Source organism: Mercenaria mercenaria, chromosome 6, assembly GCF_021730395.1.
Source record: "Mercenaria mercenaria strain notata chromosome 6, MADL_Memer_1, whole genome shotgun sequence".
Taxonomy (NCBI): domain Eukaryota; kingdom Metazoa; phylum Mollusca; class Bivalvia; order Venerida; family Veneridae; genus Mercenaria; species Mercenaria mercenaria.
The window spans coordinates 17,888,553-17,907,239 of NC_069366.1; the positions used below are offsets into that span (position 1 = coordinate 17,888,553).

At 33.9% G+C, this 18,687-nt stretch overlaps 1 protein-coding gene across 1 annotated transcript in view; it reads right to left on the bottom strand.

Moving 5' to 3' along the window:
* LOC123550277 (vesicle-associated membrane protein/synaptobrevin-binding protein-like) overlaps window positions 1–18,687 on the bottom strand; it is a 43,172-nt gene that overhangs the window by 16,306 nt on the left and 8,179 nt on the right. Inside the window, exons 2-5 of the mRNA XM_045338702.2 lie at window positions 13,742–13,894; window positions 13,266–13,372; window positions 8,388–8,462; window positions 3,452–3,553 (exon numbers count right to left, since the gene is read on the bottom strand). Of these exons, the coding sequence (XP_045194637.2) occupies window positions 3,452–3,553; window positions 8,388–8,462; window positions 13,266–13,372; window positions 13,742–13,894 (437 nt within the window). The remainder of the gene's footprint in view (window positions 1–3,451; window positions 3,554–8,387; window positions 8,463–13,265; window positions 13,373–13,741; window positions 13,895–18,687) is intronic.

An 18,687-nucleotide genomic window follows, 5' to 3' on the forward strand; every position in this document is an offset into this window, starting at 1 on the left:
TTAGGAGCGTTAAAAATAATTGAAGAATTTGGATGTCATTCAGGACTAAAATTAAATAAATTTAAAACAGAATGCCTTTTAATTGGGAAATCAAAAAACGCTCACCAATTGCCATTGCACAGCATTAAGTTCAATAAAAAATGTTAAAGCTCTTGGAACGTACTTTGGAACAAATACTATTGAATGTGAACAGTTAAACTGGAACAATAAACTTGAAACTTGTCAAAGTTTGTTTAATAGATGGAGTAATCGATATCTAACTTTCTTTGGAAAACTGACGGTTATAAAGTCTTTAATCCTACCAAAACTTGCCTACTTAATTCAATCAATACCAACACCCAAGTTTGTTATAGATAAAATTAATTCTATGATATTTAAATTTTTGTGGAGTAATAAAAAAGAAAAAATTAAAAGATCAATTTTGATTGGAAATAAAAGTGATGGTGGAATAGAAGTACCTGACTTAATCTCATATATAAAAACGTTAAAAATGAAATGGGTTAGATCTCTATGTATAGAAGATGGTGCAAATTGGAAAATTATCCCGACTTTGTTTTTAAACCAGTATGGCAGAGATCTTTTAATTTTTAAGATGAATATTGATTCCTTTAAATCCCTCCCTGCAAAAAGAACTATACCACGGTTTTATCGAGAGGTAGTTATGGATTACATAGAATTATGCAATGTAAATAAAAGTTGTAATCCAAAATCATTTTATGATATAAGAACGCAGGTAATATGGGGCAATCAGTTTATAAAATATAAAGGAAAATGTTTAATATATAATAATTGGATAGAATCCAATATACTCTTTATTGATCAAATAATTAAAGATGGTGAAATTAAAGAAGAAGTTATCTTAAATCAACTAAAAAACAAATCTAACTGGATTTCAGAATATTCTAGGATTGTTAAAGCTATTCCTTCAATTTGGAAAAATACTTTGAAACAGTCAGCGTCGAAGCAAACTAAAGTTAAAACTTGTTTAAAGACACATATTGATTTACACAATTTAACTAATAAACAAGTAAAAGCATGTTTTTATCAAAAAAGAGTGAAAAACCATATATTCATAGATATTGGGAACAGGCATTTAAAAGGTCTATACACTGGAATTCCGTATATTATATGTTGAATAGGATTATCATAGACAATAGGGTGAAACAATTTAAATTAAAACTTTTACATAGAATAATTGCAACAAAAGAAAATCTTTTTACTTGGAAAATATCTGACTCCCCTTGTTGTAATCACTGTCAGAACGTTGAAACAATTGAACATTTTCTTTTTAGATGTCCATATGTCACCCCACTTTGGGATGTAATTCATTCCATTTTCCAAAAACTTAAAATATGTAAACGTTTTGATGATCTAGAATACTTTGTCGTGGGATATAAAACAGACCTCACAGCTTATCAAGATGTTAATATTATTCTAAGTCATATTGGCTTTAGTATTTATAAATCTTATATGATAAGTGATAGCAGGGCAAGAATTATTAATATGATGAAAGTTACTGTATAATGAATTTTTAGTATTGGAAAATTATTATCAGAATAAGAAGTACAATCATCCTATTCTGAATAAATTTTTCCAGTATTTGAAAGAAGCACATACTGATTAGAAATAAAGTATATTTTAAGTACTGACACACAGTAATTGTGCACATCTTGTTTCGATTTCGATTTCGACAATAGATAACTTAATCTGATGTCCTTACTGTCTGTAAGAAGGAACATAACTTTGCGTCGTGAATGTCTTTAAAGTAAAGACTTTCTGTAACAGTCGCATTAATGTTTTTTTTTCAGTACCTCCACTTGTATTTTAAATTCTAATAGAATCTATAATAATGTTTTAGTCTAACGTCTGATTATTTTGTACTTGAAGTTCCTGTATATTCTAATCACTATATTTCATTTAAAACAAAATATTAATATCGTACACACATTTGAAAATTGTAAGATTAACTGTACCTTCGAAGATGAATATTAATTGATTATTAGTTTTAAAGACTTTAATTTTCTACATTCTGTTATGTCTGGAAATGTTATAACACTCTACAAGACATCAAATTTTCTTATTCAGAATGAAATGTCTCGTTAATCCAAGTACTGTACATTATATATAAAAACGAGTTAGAACTGAAAATTGAAAATAGAACTATATATTTTAGTTGGATTTTTTTTTCAGTTAATAAGTGAGATCATGTAGTACAAACTTTATGCTTTGGTTTTTTTGTATGTATATATGTATGTGTGTGTTTTACAAAATAAACGGGCCATATCTTATGGTTCCAAAGAGAAAAAAAAAAAAAGAAAGGGCATCAAAACTTAAACCTGAAATTCTAAGTAAAAAGGGGGATAATTGATGTAATATTGTTACAAGAGTTATGTTCCTTGTGTCATATGATGTGAGTGATGATGTTGAATAACCACTAAGTTTGAATCAAACGCATTTAGTAATAACTGAGGTAGAGTGAAAGTGCTTTAACATTTTTACCTGTAATTCGGAGTAAAAGGGAGGCATAACTGATGAAATATTGGTATCAGATTTATGAACCTTTAGTCATATGATGTGGTTGATAAGGTGAAACAACTGTATTAAGTTTGAATAAAATCCGTTTAGTAATAACTGAGATAGAGTGAATGTGCATAAAAACTTTAACCTAAAATTCAAAGTATAATTCATGAAATATTTGTGCAACAGTTATGGCCCTTGTGTCATATGATGTGGGTGATGATGAGAAATAACTATTTTAAGTTTGAAACCAATCCATCCAGCAATTACAGAGAAAAAGTGAAAGTGCATCAAAACTTACACCAAAAGTGTGGACGCGGAAGGACGCCGACGCTGGGTCGAGTGCGACAGCTCTCAATACTTCGTATATAGCCGAGCTAAAAATGGGCCGTAATTTGTATACAATACAACCAAGAGTTATCAAAGTTGATTATTTTAGTAGGTTTGAAGAGGCTAAATGTCGCTGTCCACCCCAACCACATGCATAATACTGAAGGCTATAAAGCTTTGTCAGGAAAATATTTCCTTTTACAATTTACTAAATTATGTTCATGTATTTTCACGCATAAAGTAATTTGTGATATAAAATTAAACTGTGCATCCTGCATATTTAGCAATATTTTAAGTTACAAACAGACAGGACAAGTTTGTAATCTTTATCATCAGTCCACCGTAATTGAAAGTAAGTAAACCGAGGACGTGTATCTTCTGGCATCAGAACCATTCTTCTAAGAATAATATTCGATTTTCTTTCATATTTGCAATATTGGCAATTTTTGTGGGAAGGCAGATGGAGGGAAAACAAATGTTATTTTATCTTAGGCCTGACTGTAGCAACAAAAACATCTAGGTCAGTATAATAATCTGAACTAAAAACAACTTAAGAAAACAATACGATTTCAGTGAAGCTTGCTAGAACTGGGGTAAAACAAACCTTGATATTTGAATTATCTTCTTTCAAAGCATTTATCTGTTCTTTGAGTCGCCTTATTTCCTCGTCTTGCGGTTTCTGTGAATCCCCATTACCAACAGTTGGCTAGAAAAATTGGAGAGACAAAAAATACAATCCTCATAGATATTTTCTTCCGAAATATAAAACAAACCCCTCTACTGTAGTTTGAAATAATTCTACTGCAAAAATAAAACAACTCCTATACCAAAAGAAAGGACAGTAAAGTTTATATTAACAACATTCATTACATGATCAATTTATTATTATTTGACACTAAATTTTTTAAGTCTCCAAATATATTGCACTATCTTATCTATAGAAATAACATAAAAATAAGCAGATTTTTTAAACGAAATTATAACAAAGCTTTAGCATTAAAGAAAACAAGTTGCCGACAGGAACGCTCAACTATTCAAAACCACTGTCACAAAATAACATACAATGTCATTTGAATTATGCGTCTTCTGCAGTTCTATAGTTTAACTCAATACTTAAAACAAATTAATCAGATTTATTTCTAATTTAAACCCCAGGTCACATACTGATTAAGAACATTTTGCACGTCTTAACTGGTTACATTTTGTTTGTACCAGTGACAAGTAGGGTCAATCAAATAACTCTATGTCATGTCTTTAAGATGCACTCTAACATTGCTCCTGCATACATGAGAGAGCATTTTATTCCTGTTAGTGCAGTACATAAGTACCCTACAAGATTTAGTTTAAAAGTTAATTCTGCTTTGGACAATACAGATTATTCTTATTCAGATGGTAAACGTTTTGCTATTCCAAAAGTGAACGGTTTCGGTAAAAACTCTTTCGCATATAATGGTTGTACCATGTGAAACAGCTTAGAGATGCAACAGAAATTTCGACGTTTAAGTCAAAGGTCAAAGAACACCTGATTAGTATTATTTGAATTTGTTTAAAATTGTTTTAATCATCTTTAAGGTTCAAGAACGATTTTATTCCGATTTATTTATTTATTGCTACACATTTTTGTCAGATGTTTTATGGCATGATTTTACAATAGTAAGTTTCATATCTTACATTATTGATTTAACTTAAGTATTACAAAAAAGGTGCAGTACTGCGCGCTTGGACTACCCAGGCAGCGTACTTGTCACCTTATTTTACCAGATAATTTTGCAATCTCATTTTTACAAAATAATATATTAGATAATACTATAATAGTACTTATTTTTTAATACATCTAATGTGATAATGTTAGTTGTTTATAATTTCTATCTATGAATTTTGATAACCTAATTCATTCGGGCTTTTTTTCTGTGATAAGTCTTACCACATTATACTACACAAGGACCACACTGGAAATAAGATGATTTCCATCTCTTTTTTGTGTCAGCCTTTGTGTTACAATGCATATGACATGGCTTTATTTAACATGCATACTTGTTCCTTGTTATCTGTATGTTGTTATTCTTATTGCCACAAATATGTACATTGTACACAGAAATCTTTCTATCTATCTATCTATCTAAAATAATGACAGAATAAATAGACATAAACTGGTGCAAAATAGGGTAACAATTTTGAATTATAAAACTGTCTCCTCCCATGATGAGGGATAGAAAACAGGTCACACAAAATGCAAAAAAAAGCATTTACTGGGATACCAGCTTACAAATCAAGATGCACACCGACACATGAGTACAATTACTCTACTTATTCTTACATAGATTAGGTATGCTTCACTAATTTAAAATCAAGCAGAATTTAAACTAGTAAGAAGCAATTGCGGCAGTGTAAAATTTTATATCAGAGTATCATCAGACTCAGTTAGACAGTAGCAGCTGACTTGCTAACAAAAAACAAATAAGGTGTAACCTACATTAACCATGCTAAATTTCTATGATTAACTTATACATCTTCAAATTTGGACAGTGCCATTAACTGTTAAAAGGGGTGCTTACTAAAACGATATTGACTGAATAGCAAACAGTGCAGATCATGATCTACACTGGTCGCAAAGGCAGAACCAATCGTATCCAGCATGTTAGGGTTAAATCCATTTCTACACAGAATTTACAGTGATAGCATTAATCTTTAGCCTGCTAAATTTCAAGAATGGACTTGTCCTTCATTCCATTTGGGTAATACCATTTATTAGTCGAAGGGATTTTCAATGAAAATTCACTAACTTAACAGCGAACAGCGCGAATAGTGCAGACCATGATCAACCTGCACGAATGTGCAGGCTGATCTTGGTCTGCACTGGTCGCAAAGGCAAACTCACTTGCCGCCAGCAGGCTAAACGTTAATAACTTGAAGACTTTCCATGAACTAATGCCACCATGAAATAGTAGCCATTACCACAATTTGTATGTCCATCGAATGATCTTACAGTAGGTTACATACTGAACAAAAGTATCTTGTAAGCAATGAATTATAAATGGTAAATTCCTTTATCTGAGTGATCTAATAAACACCCATCGAAAATAAATCATCAAATACTAGTAAATAGTTGAGAAACTCAATGAAAGCTTAATTTCTTATACATTCACTGGATCATATATAGGTCAAGGTTATGCCAATATCTTTAAACTGGGTCAAAATTAATATTATTTGATAATTGAAATGTCAAGAACAAAACATGTGTACAGATATAAACAAAGCAGTAAATGATGCAGTTCATTTAAAATTTGTTAACAAGAGAATCTGCTTTAGTTTAATTTCTATGGCAGTGTAGATAATATGCTTTTCTTACTGATGCTGTCATAATGTTAGCCTGGAGTTACCAGTATTGGTGGAGATAAGGATTCATCTCTTATGCATGTATCTAAATTTGGGTTAGATATATTAAAATGAACTTATTTTGATACATTATTTACTTCTGCATCCTCAAGTGCTCCAAATGATTTTAAGCCAGCTTTCAATTTCAAATCATAGCCTTTTTAATAACATGACTCCCATAAAGAGTATGTCTAAATGCCGTCACCTGAATCAGTGTACTCACAGTCCGTCTGGTTAAGTAATATAAAACTGGAGAAGTATGTCCAAAACATTAATTTTATCATAAAATCAATACGTTTGAATATGAATATATCTACTGTTATTTGTGATATTTGTATTAAGTAAGGTTAACCACAGCAGTGGCAGTGGAAACCACCATACAGTCTATCCGCCATTTGCGTGCAGCAGTATAAGGTGTGGATGATGGTGACATCCTTTGTAGTTACATTGTCCCAACTGAGTGAATACAAATGAGATGCAACTATTCAACAGCAATCTGTCCATTTCTTGCCAAAAACAAGATCCATTTACTTCAACATATAAAACAAATGGAGGTAAAACAGAATTTTACAGTATATAAAGATATAAATTCTAAAAATTGAAAAACATATGCGCCATATATCTTTTCGTTATACAAGAGGACTTACCTGTTAAAATATATACGGTCTTACAATTCATACCCATTGACTTTTAATCAATTATTATTTTATTAGTAGGTGTAAATTTATTGAAACAATTTCCAAATATTAAAATTCTTTAACCATTAGTATATTCCTTTTTTTCCAAATGCCAATTTATAAAGTGTATAGAAAGCTATAAGGGTGAATACAGGTAGGTGCATACTGCTTTTTTCAAATTCAAATAAATACTCTGTTTTCCTGCTTAAAAAGACAATCCCTATGTCAACTTCCAGATTTTACTTTATAAATATGTTTATAGTTTATAATGGAGTCAGTTGAAATTTAACTGACACTTCCTGCTCCAGTATGTTGCTTACTTATTCTGCATTTTAGTTAGTGGCTAAAAACACAGATAATGTGTACAGCAACGACTCTTTTTTTATACTAATTTATGATATAAAAAAGCTCTACATTGTCAAATGTCACTTTATGGTGACTTGTACACAATGCAAGACTACATAAACTTTCACTTTATCATGTTAACATGTTTCTAGAGGATAGATGATATTACTAGCAAAATAAAGATCATGTTGAATAACATTCCCATAAAGTTTTGTTACATTGGATCAAATAACTCTAGCGATATGCCTACCATAATGTCAAGGGACTAAGGCCTTACTCAAAAGCACACCTAAGAGCAAAGGACTAAAACGCCTTGTTTTATATATTTAATGCGAGAAAAAGATGATATTAATTGTTTTAACGAACAAGGATCATTTTATAAGATCAGAACATTTATTTCAATAAATACAGTATATGGTAACAATGTATCTAAGCTCTGGGTGTTGATCTAAATCGTGTTAATGCATCAGCTCAGCAGAACTGATAAAAACACTACTTTTTGACCTCGGCCCGGCGGGTAGGGATGTTGAGCCGAGTATGAACTTTTTTTGTTGTTGTTTAACTGCTTTTCCCTTTTCTTCATGTACCATGTGAAAGTGTTGACAACTATGTAGGAATGTTTACACTCGAATATTAAATCAAACAACTTAAATCAAGTATCTTCATTACTTACATATACACATGTATATTTTAGCATACATATCTTTAAAGGATGTTTTACCAGAACAGCAAAATTGTGATAACAAGATCACAAGCTGTGAACACACCCTTCTACATGTATGCTATCAATTAAAAATTGCAAATGTATTCTGTCATTTTACAAATCACAGGAACAAATCTGAGAGAAATTGAAACTCTTTTCATGCTAGAATAGTATTAACACATCTGTTTCTCGTCAAAGCATCTGCAGAAACACTCTGAACAAGCTGAAACCCTCCAACCAATCCCACTGGTTCATGCACATATGATATCTATACATTTTTCAAATAGACATTGTTGTTTCTGTCCAAGTCATATTTAGAAGAGACATTTCAAAAAGTTTGGAGAAACAGTTGTAGAAACAGATATTAATTTAAAAGCAGCATTTATATATAAATGTTTCCCTAAGATATAAGCTTATCTGCATACTAAAACTCTACTTACTGCTGAATTCCCAGTGGGATCAAATACACATTTCAACTTTGAATCCATCAACTGTTCTGGTGGAACATCCTTCCACTGAAAACAATACTGTCTTTGTTTATAAATGTAACTAAGCAGTATTTTCTTTTCTAATATACACAAGAGTTTCAGACTGTCACAGAATACGCCAGTCTAAATATTCAGTTACGTATCATAAAGGTTATAATGTTGATGTTGTATGCCTTGTTAACCCCAAAAAAAGAGTAAGAAGGAATCAAGGTATTTGTGAGGTTCCATGTGGGATGAAATTGACGATCGAATCAAAACTGTTCGAATGGACAAGGCTAATTTCACAGATTTCAAGTATTTCAAGGGCCATAAACCAAGAGTTCCTGGGGTAATTTAAGTGGTTATTAAATTTTTCCGAGATATTATACGCACAAACATATTCAGGACGTTTGAAGAAGATCGGATGAAAACTGTTCGACTTAAGAGAAACTGTTCGACTTACAGAGCGGACAATGCTAAATTCGCAGTTTTTCGAGTAATTCAAGGGCCATAATCAAAAACTGCCTGGGGCGATTTGGGTAGTTTTCGAATTTGGCTGAGATATTATGCCAAAAAATATTGACAGCAAGTTTGGTAAAGATCGGTTGAAAACTGTTCGACTTAGAGAGAGAACATGCTTTGGACGCCGCCAGCCGGCCACGGGTGTTCACGTATTATTATTATTAATAGTAGTAGTAGTAGTAGTAGTAGTAGTATCTGCCCCAGTCTTTCAGCGACGGGTGTATAAATATGTATACACATAATATATTCAAGCAGTATTATCTGAGATGGGTACTGGGTAAAGGAATACCGACATAGATATCTTGTAATTAGTTATAATTAATATGTAATCTGTCTCAAAATTATTTTGAGAATTGCATACTGTCACGGTAACCCAAGTTTAATACAGAAAGAGTTTTTCCTTACACTCCGTGTAAAGTAAATACCTATCATTTCCTTCCAGATAATGGCTCAAAACTATTTCAATGTCAATGAATTTTAAACATAATAATCAAATTCTGTAAGTGTTTTTACATTCATGGTGACTATGTTTCTAGGCGTGTAACGATATTCTAGTCTCACGATACTAGGGCTGTAACGAATGCACTAAGGGGCAAATATGATGCGTGTTACGAATACAGGGTGACAAATACGAATATTTATTCATGAATATGAATTTTATACTAAAAGGTCACTGAACATTGTGTGGCTTATGCTAACAATATATTACAGTCTGATGACTAAATTATAGTACTTACTATAGGTACTCAAACACTGAGAACTAATACTGTTCAAAAGTAAAAGAAAACACTGAGTCAACATGTAAGCTTAAAGAGCACTGGATTCAAATGACTAAAACTGTCAACTGTTTGGCAAAAAAATATGACTAGACGCTACCAAAAACTGTCAACGTGTATTTGGCGGGAAGATCCCCTGTTTCAACGGTTTGCTCCTCGATCGACATGTTGTTTAAGTAGACAGTTTTCGGATGTCTTAAAATGGGAATTCCAACATGTTGAAATCAAATATAAATTATATTTGATTATGAATTCAATCGCATTTCAACTCCAGAAAATTATGTAAAGCATTTTATGAATGGTAAACCAACACCAAATATCGGCCCTATGACATGTCAAAACAATGTTATTAAAATATCCATCAACTGTTGTGGGTTGGGTATTACGAAGAAATATTGTGAAAAGCGCTATGAAGTGAGAGCGTTTTCGATAGATTTCTTGTGTTTAAGGTACATTTCAAGTGATTTTAGTGTGGATCATGCAGTTTTTATTTATATTCATAAATATTCGGTTCCGAAAATGGCGAATAACGCATACAATACGGATAAAACTGTATTTGACTAAATCGAATATTCGAAAGTATCGTTACAGCCCTACACGATACAATATATATCGGGATACAGAAGCAACTATACGGTACATATCACGATACAAACTGAGTACCATAAGTCAGCATTCATGTGACAAAATGAAAACAAGAGTGCCAGACTGTCACAGAGTGCACCCGTCATCGAACTTGGCCTAATTCAAGGGCCATAATCCAGGAGTGCCTGGGGCGTGGCCAAGATATTATGACCACAAACAATGTCAGCAAGTTTGGTGTAGGTCGGATGAAAACTGTTCGACTTAGACAGCCGATATGCTTTGGACACCGACCGCCCGACGGCCTACTCGCCCGCCACCGGTGCTCACATAATACGCCCCGCTCTTTCAGAGAGACGGGCGTATAAAAATATCAAAGTTCCTACACTTGGAAAGTACATGAAAAGTTAATAAGTTTTTTTTTATAAAAAAATACATTTGTTTAGTTACTATATGTAACCCTTATCCTGCTACATTTCTATAATAGACTGGTCCATCATTCAATTTTGGCGGTACTATTTATCATTCTAAGGGGTGTTCACTGTATATTTACTGACTGAATTTGGTAGAAAGTCACCCAGAGAACAATAGTTTAAAACTAGATCTGCTTTTGAGAAAATCGCATGTCTCCAACAACTGCCTAATCATCTAAATAGTAAGTCAGTTTTAATATACTGTTTACCCACTACCTTTGAAGTGAAAAGGCTGACACGTGATTTTAATATTTAAGTGCGACTCTAGTGTTTGTTGATAGTCCACAAGACTTTAGTGCAATTATCATCTATCTAGTCATTCCATTTCTTATTTTTCTCCTGTATTTGGGTATTGTGGACGGTGCAGATTGCTGGAGTTGTACTTCCAAATAACCTATGGTAATGTCTTTTCTATTTAGAGTGCGGACAAGAGTAAACAAGCAAATTCGATCCCCCGCCGAAAGGGCTTGGGGTGAGGAATGGCAAAAAATGTATATCTGGCAAAAATGTAAGGATGTTACTAAGAAGCAAATAATTTCATTGAAATCATTTTAACAGAAAATGAATGCTTTTTTTTTGGTGGGGGTGGGGGGTGACCGGGTGAGGGTATAAAATTTCAAATGTTGATTATAAATATTGATGGAAAATTAAAAATGAAAGAAACAAATAATAATAATAATAATTTCATTAGTAGTTCATTAGTCAAAATCATTTTAACAGAAAATGAATGTTTTTTGGGGGGCGGGGAGGGGCAGCGGGGGTGACCGGGTGAGGGTACAAAACTTCACATGTTGATTATAAATATTGATGGAAAATTAAAAATGAACAAAAAAATAAAAATAAATAAATTTGAGGGGGGGTGGAGGAGGCGGGCGGATGCATGATCAGAGTGGTGGGCATGACTGAGTGGAGAGTGAGGTGAGGGAACGGTACAACTTTGCATGTTGATAAAATATTCATGGAAGATTTGAAAAAAAAATAATAATCAAAAGGAATGATTTGGGGAGGGGGGGAGGGGGTGACCAAGGCAACAACTTCACATGTTTATAATAAATGTTCATGGAAAAGAATGAAAGAAGTTTAATGAAATTCTACCAATTGGTTAGTTTGTTATGTACAAGTCTGTGGATTTTTTTAACAATTAAAGGGTAATAACTCTAAGGGAAACTGAATCCCCACCCCCGCAAAAAAAATGACGAGCATCATAGTGGTATGCTGGTTCATGTTTATTTCAAGTTTTATGAAATTCTATTTGATAGTTACTGAGAAATTGCTTCAGACGGACATTTCTGGGCATTTTTCATTAAATTAAGGGCAATAACTCTACGGGAAATTGACCAATCCAAAAACAAATTTAACGGGCATCATCGCAGTGTGTTGGTTCATCTTGATTACAAATTTCATGAAATTCTACCTGCTAGTTACTGAGAAATGGCTGCGAACGGACATTTTTGGGCATTTTTCAGTAAATAAAGGGCAATAACTCTAAGGAAAATTGACCAATCAAAAAAAAACTTGACAGGCATCATCGCAGTATGTTGGTTCATGTTTATTTAAAGTTTCATGAAATTCTACCTGCTAGTTACTGAGAAATGGCTGCGCACACACAGACAGACAACGCCATTTCAATACCCCCCACCTTCCCGATTTCATCGACGGGGGATAAAAAACCCATTTCGGTAATTCAAAGGTCATAATTCTCAGGTGCCTTAGGCGATTTGGCTAGTTATCAAACATGGCCAAGGACTTATAGGACACACACACGCACACACGCACGCACGCATACACACACACACAGAAGAGTAAATCAGTATGTCTCCCAAGCCCCTGTGTGGTGGGAGACATAATTAATCTGAAAGTCTACTGTTTCAGATAAGAAATGTATATGAAATAATTCGAACAGGTTATGCAGCTGATCACTACTGTTTGAACTACTATGGAGCAGAACCATCCTTAGAACATCATTGACAAGTTTCATCAATTTCTATTAAGATCTTGTTTGAAGGAAACACAGAATTATCCAATAGACATATGATGTGCAGAAAATAATCACAACAACTCATCCATGTGAAAAGCTAAGGTGAGCTGAAATAGTTGAATTAATCAAATTTCTTATTGCTCACCAGTCAGGGTCTCCTCTACCATTCGCCAATGAAGCTACAAGTACAAACAGCTGGCTGCAGATTGTTTAAAATGGTTACAAGAATTTTATCAAAATGCGGCCAGATTCCAGCAATTCAGCTTCATTTTGGCAATTTATCTAAAAAAAAAAGTGGCTACAACTTTCTTAGGCCTAGGGGAGGCCCTGCTAATACATTATTATTATTATGGAAGGAAATCATTTTGAGGTTATCCATGCATATCAAAGAGTATTTTTTTCTAAACCAAGACTGTGCCTAGTACCAGTCAAAAGCTTCAGCTCTGAGACTGGGTTCATAACTCTGCCTCATAATCCTTGATCGTACTAAGACTTGTATGTATACCAAAACAGAACTTACCAACTGTTCTTGGTTTTCTATTTTTCCATCAGGAGCAAACATTGTCTGTACCATAAACTTATGCAGGAACTTTACATTTGGGTCATAATCGAATGGTTGCAGCATCACTGTGAGTACAGAAATAAGCATTACTTTCATTTTTGTCCTATTATGCCACCATTATTATCAAAATATGATGCGAAATATAGTAAAGCCTCACTAAAGACATTATCCATATATGAGCTCTGTCTGAATTTCATTTCAAATCAAGACACAACATACTACATTTGCTATTTAAATGTTGGCTTTTGATTGCTATATTATATTTTTTTTTTTAAAAAAGAATCTGAATGCATTGAAAAGCGGCTGCTCGTGCAATTTCAAAACCTCAACCTCCAATACACTTAGAATTACTATCTTGACAATAAATAAAACTTCCGAAGTTCAGAAAACAAACAGTGTTGCAGAAAGTTACAAGCTGTGTACAATTGTATTACCAGCCACAGTTACTGTTCCTTTTGACTCTATTACACCATTGTTTGGTCTGACACTGTATCGTTTTGGTGCTGTTGTTCTTACTCTGAAACATACTTGCTTATCTGACGGATTGGTCAACTTCAGATATGCTGTCGAAACTTTATTAAACGGACCTGTACAAAATCCAAGAATTTAGAAACTTTGTAAATCAGTATTGCAAATACCACAGATTATTTTACATAAAATATGAGATCTATTTACAGTGTCTCGAATATTTACATATGGAAAACAGTCGATTGTTTTCATTTACAGAATTCGAATGAATAGAAAATACAATGCATAATTATGCCTTTACAGAATATTGTTTAACATAAAATAATTTAAAATATCATATGCAATAATAATGAAAAGGTATATGGGTTATTACATAAACTGAAACAATTATTAAGAACAAATGCAAACTAGAGGCCCACTGGCAACATGTCGAGCCCGCCAGCTGTCAAAAGGGCTACGGCGACAGAACTGATTGCAGCAAACATTTCTGCCAGGTTATTTAAGAACATCTCCATCTATGGCTAAGTTATAGCCCTGACAAGAGAAACTGCATCAACTTTTGATCTTTAACCCTGTGTGTGACCTTGACCTTTCAACTACTTAGCTTGACAGACTGTCGTCTCCTTGCGCGAAAAACAATTGTGCCAAGTTATTTAAGTAACCCTCAATCTATGGCTGAGTTACAGCCGGAACAAGCAAAACAGCACAGAGTTTCGAACTTTGACCTAAAATTTAACCTTGACCTTTAAGCTACCAATCTGGTTCTTGCATGCGACACACCGTGTCACTGAGGCCAAAATATGTGCTAAGTTATTTAGGAATCCACTGATCCATGGATAAGTTACATCCCTGACAAACTCGAACGGACAAGTCATTGTGACAATATGTCGAGCTCATCGCAAGCGGGCTCGATAAAAAGCAACAAACAAATGTATAAGAACGACACTGCATGGTTCTCGTCTGTAGATTCGTCATGGTAATAAGGCTAAGGCCTTTGCCATGGAATTCTACGGAGTTCCGTGGCAATTAGTATGGAACATAGAAACCCGCAGAATATTGAAATTCTCCATGGACATTGAACGGAACGGTAAGTTTGCCATGGATTTCCACGGATTACAGCTGAAATACGGAAACAGAAGCTTTTGCCATGGAAAGTTGGACTAAGTAAATTTTGGGATGGAAAATAGCATGGAAAATAACTTAGAACACTTATGTGATGGAAATTAATGGAAACTGTGGACATAGAATTTTTGGGAGGTATTTCTTGTGAGTGAACATAGAATATTTTAATGGATATGTATATTTTATGGCCAATAACTACAATTAGCTTTATAAGATAGGTACCAAAACAAATGGAATTAAAACATTTATTGTAATGCAACTTGTCATATAAATTCACCTTGCAGAAAGATTCATTTTGAACTAATCTTCAAAACATTGATGGAACATCGTGACTTTCTTTCCTAAAATAACACCAAAATGAACAGTACTAACAGTAGTTGCATTAATAATAATATTACAATTCTTTCCACCAAAATTCGTTATACTAGTAAGTTATCTGGCTAAGGAATTCTTAGTTAAGTGATAAATTATTTTGGTCATTTAATCTTTTGCAGTGTACATGTTCCTTGTCGCACAACAGGAGATTATCACAGACTGATACAAGATTTTCCCTGCTTTATATTTAGAAGCTCATAACAAGAGATCAACCAAAGAAAATAAAGTCAGTGAACTAAATCTGGGGGCGGTACATGTACCTCAAAAAGTGCTCTTTTTAGCTCACATGTCACAAAGTGACAGTGTGAGCTTGTGTGATCGCGCAGCGTCCGTCGTCCGTGCGTGCGTCCGTCCGTCCGTCCGTGCGTAAACCTTTGCTTATGACCACTCTAGAGGTCACATTTTTCATGGGATCTTTATGAAAGTTGGTCAGAATGTTCATCTTGATGATATCTAGGCCAAGTTCGAAACTGGGTCAACTACGTCAAAAACTAGGTCAGTAGGTCTAAAAATAGAAAAACCTTGTGACCTCTCTAGAGGCCATATTGTTCAATGGATCTTCATGAAAGTTAGTCAGAATGTTCAACTTGATGATATCTAGGTCAAGTTAGAAATAGGGTCACGTGCCATCAAAAACTAGGTCAGTAGGTCAAATAATAGTAAAAACATTGTGACCTCTCTAGAGGCCATATTTTTCATGGGATCTGTATAAAGTTGGTCTGAATGTTCACCTTGATGATATCTAGGTCAAGTTCGAAACTGGGTCACGTGCTGTCCAAAACTAGGTCAGCAGGTCTAAAAATAGAAAAAACCTTGTGACCTCTCTAGAGGCCATATTTTTCAATGGATCTTCATGAAAATTGGTCAGAATGTTCATCTTGATGATACCTAGGCCATGTTCGAAAGTGGATCATGTGCGGTCAAAAACTACGTCAGTAGGTCTAAAAATAGAAAAACCTTTGACCTCCCTAGAGGCCATATTTTTCAATGGATCTTCATGAAAATTGGTCAGAATGTTCATCTTGATGAGATCTAGGCCATGTTTGAAAGTGGGTCACGTGCGGTTCAAAAACTAGGTCAGTAGGTATAAAAATAGAAAAACCTTGTGACCTCCCTAGAGGCCATATTTTTAAATGGATATTCATGAAAATTAGTCAGAATGTTCACCTTGATGATATCTAGGTCAAGTTCGAAACTGGGTCACGTGCGGTCCAAAACTAGGTCATTAGGTCTAAAAATAGAAAAACCTTGTAACCTCTCTAGAGGCCATATATTTCCATGGATCTTCATGAAAGTTGGTCTGATTGTTCAATTTGATGATATCTAGGTCAAGTTTGAAAGTGGGTCACATGCGGTCAAAACCTAGGTCATTAGGTCTAAAAATATAAAAACCTTGTGACCTCTCTAGAGGCCTTATTTTTCAATGGATCTTCATGAAAATTAGTCAGAATGTTCAACTTGATGTTATCTTGGTCAAGTTCGAAAGTGGATGACGTGTGGCCAAAAACTAGGTCATTATGTCTAAAAATAGGAAAACCTTGTGACCTCTCTAGAGGCCATACTTTTCAAGAGATCTTCCTGAAAACTGGTCAGAATGTTCATCTTGATGATGTCTATGTCGAGTTCGAAACTGGGTTACGTGCCCTTAAATACTAGGTCCTTAGGTCAATTAATAGAAAAACCTTGTGACCTCTCTAAAGGCCGTACTTTTCATGAGATCTTCATGAAAATTGGTGAGAATGTTCACCTTGATGGTATCTAGGTCAAGTTCGAAATTGGGTCAAGTGCCTTCAAAAACTAGGTCATTAGGTCAGATAATAGAAAAACCTTGTGACCTCTCTAGAGACCATATTTTTCAATGGATCTTCATGAACCTTGGTCAGAATTTTTATCTCGATATCTAGGTCAAGTTCAAAACTGGGTCACATGAGCTCAAATACTAGGTCACTATGTCAAATAATAGAAAAGAACGACGTCATACTCAGCTCAAAACTGGGTCATGTGGGGACAGGTGAGCGATTCAGGACCATCATGGTCCTCTTGTTTTGTTTTATATCAGGGTAAGCTTTAAAATAATGAGTATATAGATGGAATAAAATCCTCCTCTAGTACAAAAATATTTTAAAACATCCTAGATGTTTCCTTCATTAGCTGACTGAAAATGACACATTTACCCAAGAATATCAAAATTTCAAACCTACTTAAGAGCAGGATGAAGTTATTTTACTATGTTTATATGCAGCTCGGAAGTTAACATCACACTGGATAACCGGCTATCCTGACGCCCTCTGGAAAAATAACGCCGCTGTAAATGGGTAGGTAGAGTTATTCATTTATTTCTATTGCTTGCTATAAAGCCAGTCCTTGCAATTCAACTTGGCAGTTTTGTTAAGAAATGGACGTGGCTCGCATTTCCAATTTCTGGTCGGAAAACTATCGATATATTTATAGAAATCCCCTAACAATTTTTCATTTAAAAAATCTGACAAAATTCCAAACTTTTATGCAAATGTCTTTGTTAAGGGGACGCATATTGCTACATTCACAGTTCATACAGAAATGCGGAAGGGGTGCATATTCAAGAAATCGATGGTGGGAAAATAAAAAACATATTCCTAAACTGATATAATACTGATGGACACCTGTAATATTCAGTATTTTGTGGATAAGGATGTGGTACTATGAATGTAATAGGAAAACAGAGGTCTTTGTGAAAGTACATTCAACACAAAATATTAAGCTTTTGTATAAGGAAAAAACAGGTTTTTTACAATAACAGTGTTCCAAATAATGTTGAAGGGATGAGATTTTCTTTCTAACACACCAGGTTTGCTTAAACATGTAAAAATTTAACGCCACGTCATTTCAGCTCGGGATGGACGCCATATTTCTCATTGATAAAAATGTAAACAAAAAAAATCAGAGTGGGATTAGCATTGCAAGGGCATAACATGACATTCTACACAATGAATACCTTAGAACAGATATCTAAGATGCTACACAGGTCAGGCGGTTTAAATGCATAATGGCGATCACTTGAAATTCATCTTGAAAAGGTGGTTAATTTTAGTTTATTTACATGGTTTTTAATTTTCCCACGACTTCTCGGCGATTCACTGCAAATGTATTACTGCGCCGGACGAAAGGTAACTCTAATAAACAACGGGAGACAACTTAGGTGTCAGCACGTGTACGATTTTTAAAAAAACATGTCGATGATTATAATTTCTTATCAAATAATGAATCCTATTCAGATATTCGTCTTTAATATTAGAAAATTATTAATTTCTGTGGACATTTGTCAAAAAATATTACTTACCTTGGACTACTTTGCGCATCAAACTGGTTTCCGCTTCAGTTGTGAGGCACTTCCGTTATACATTTTGACAACAATAACAAAACACAAAATGAATCA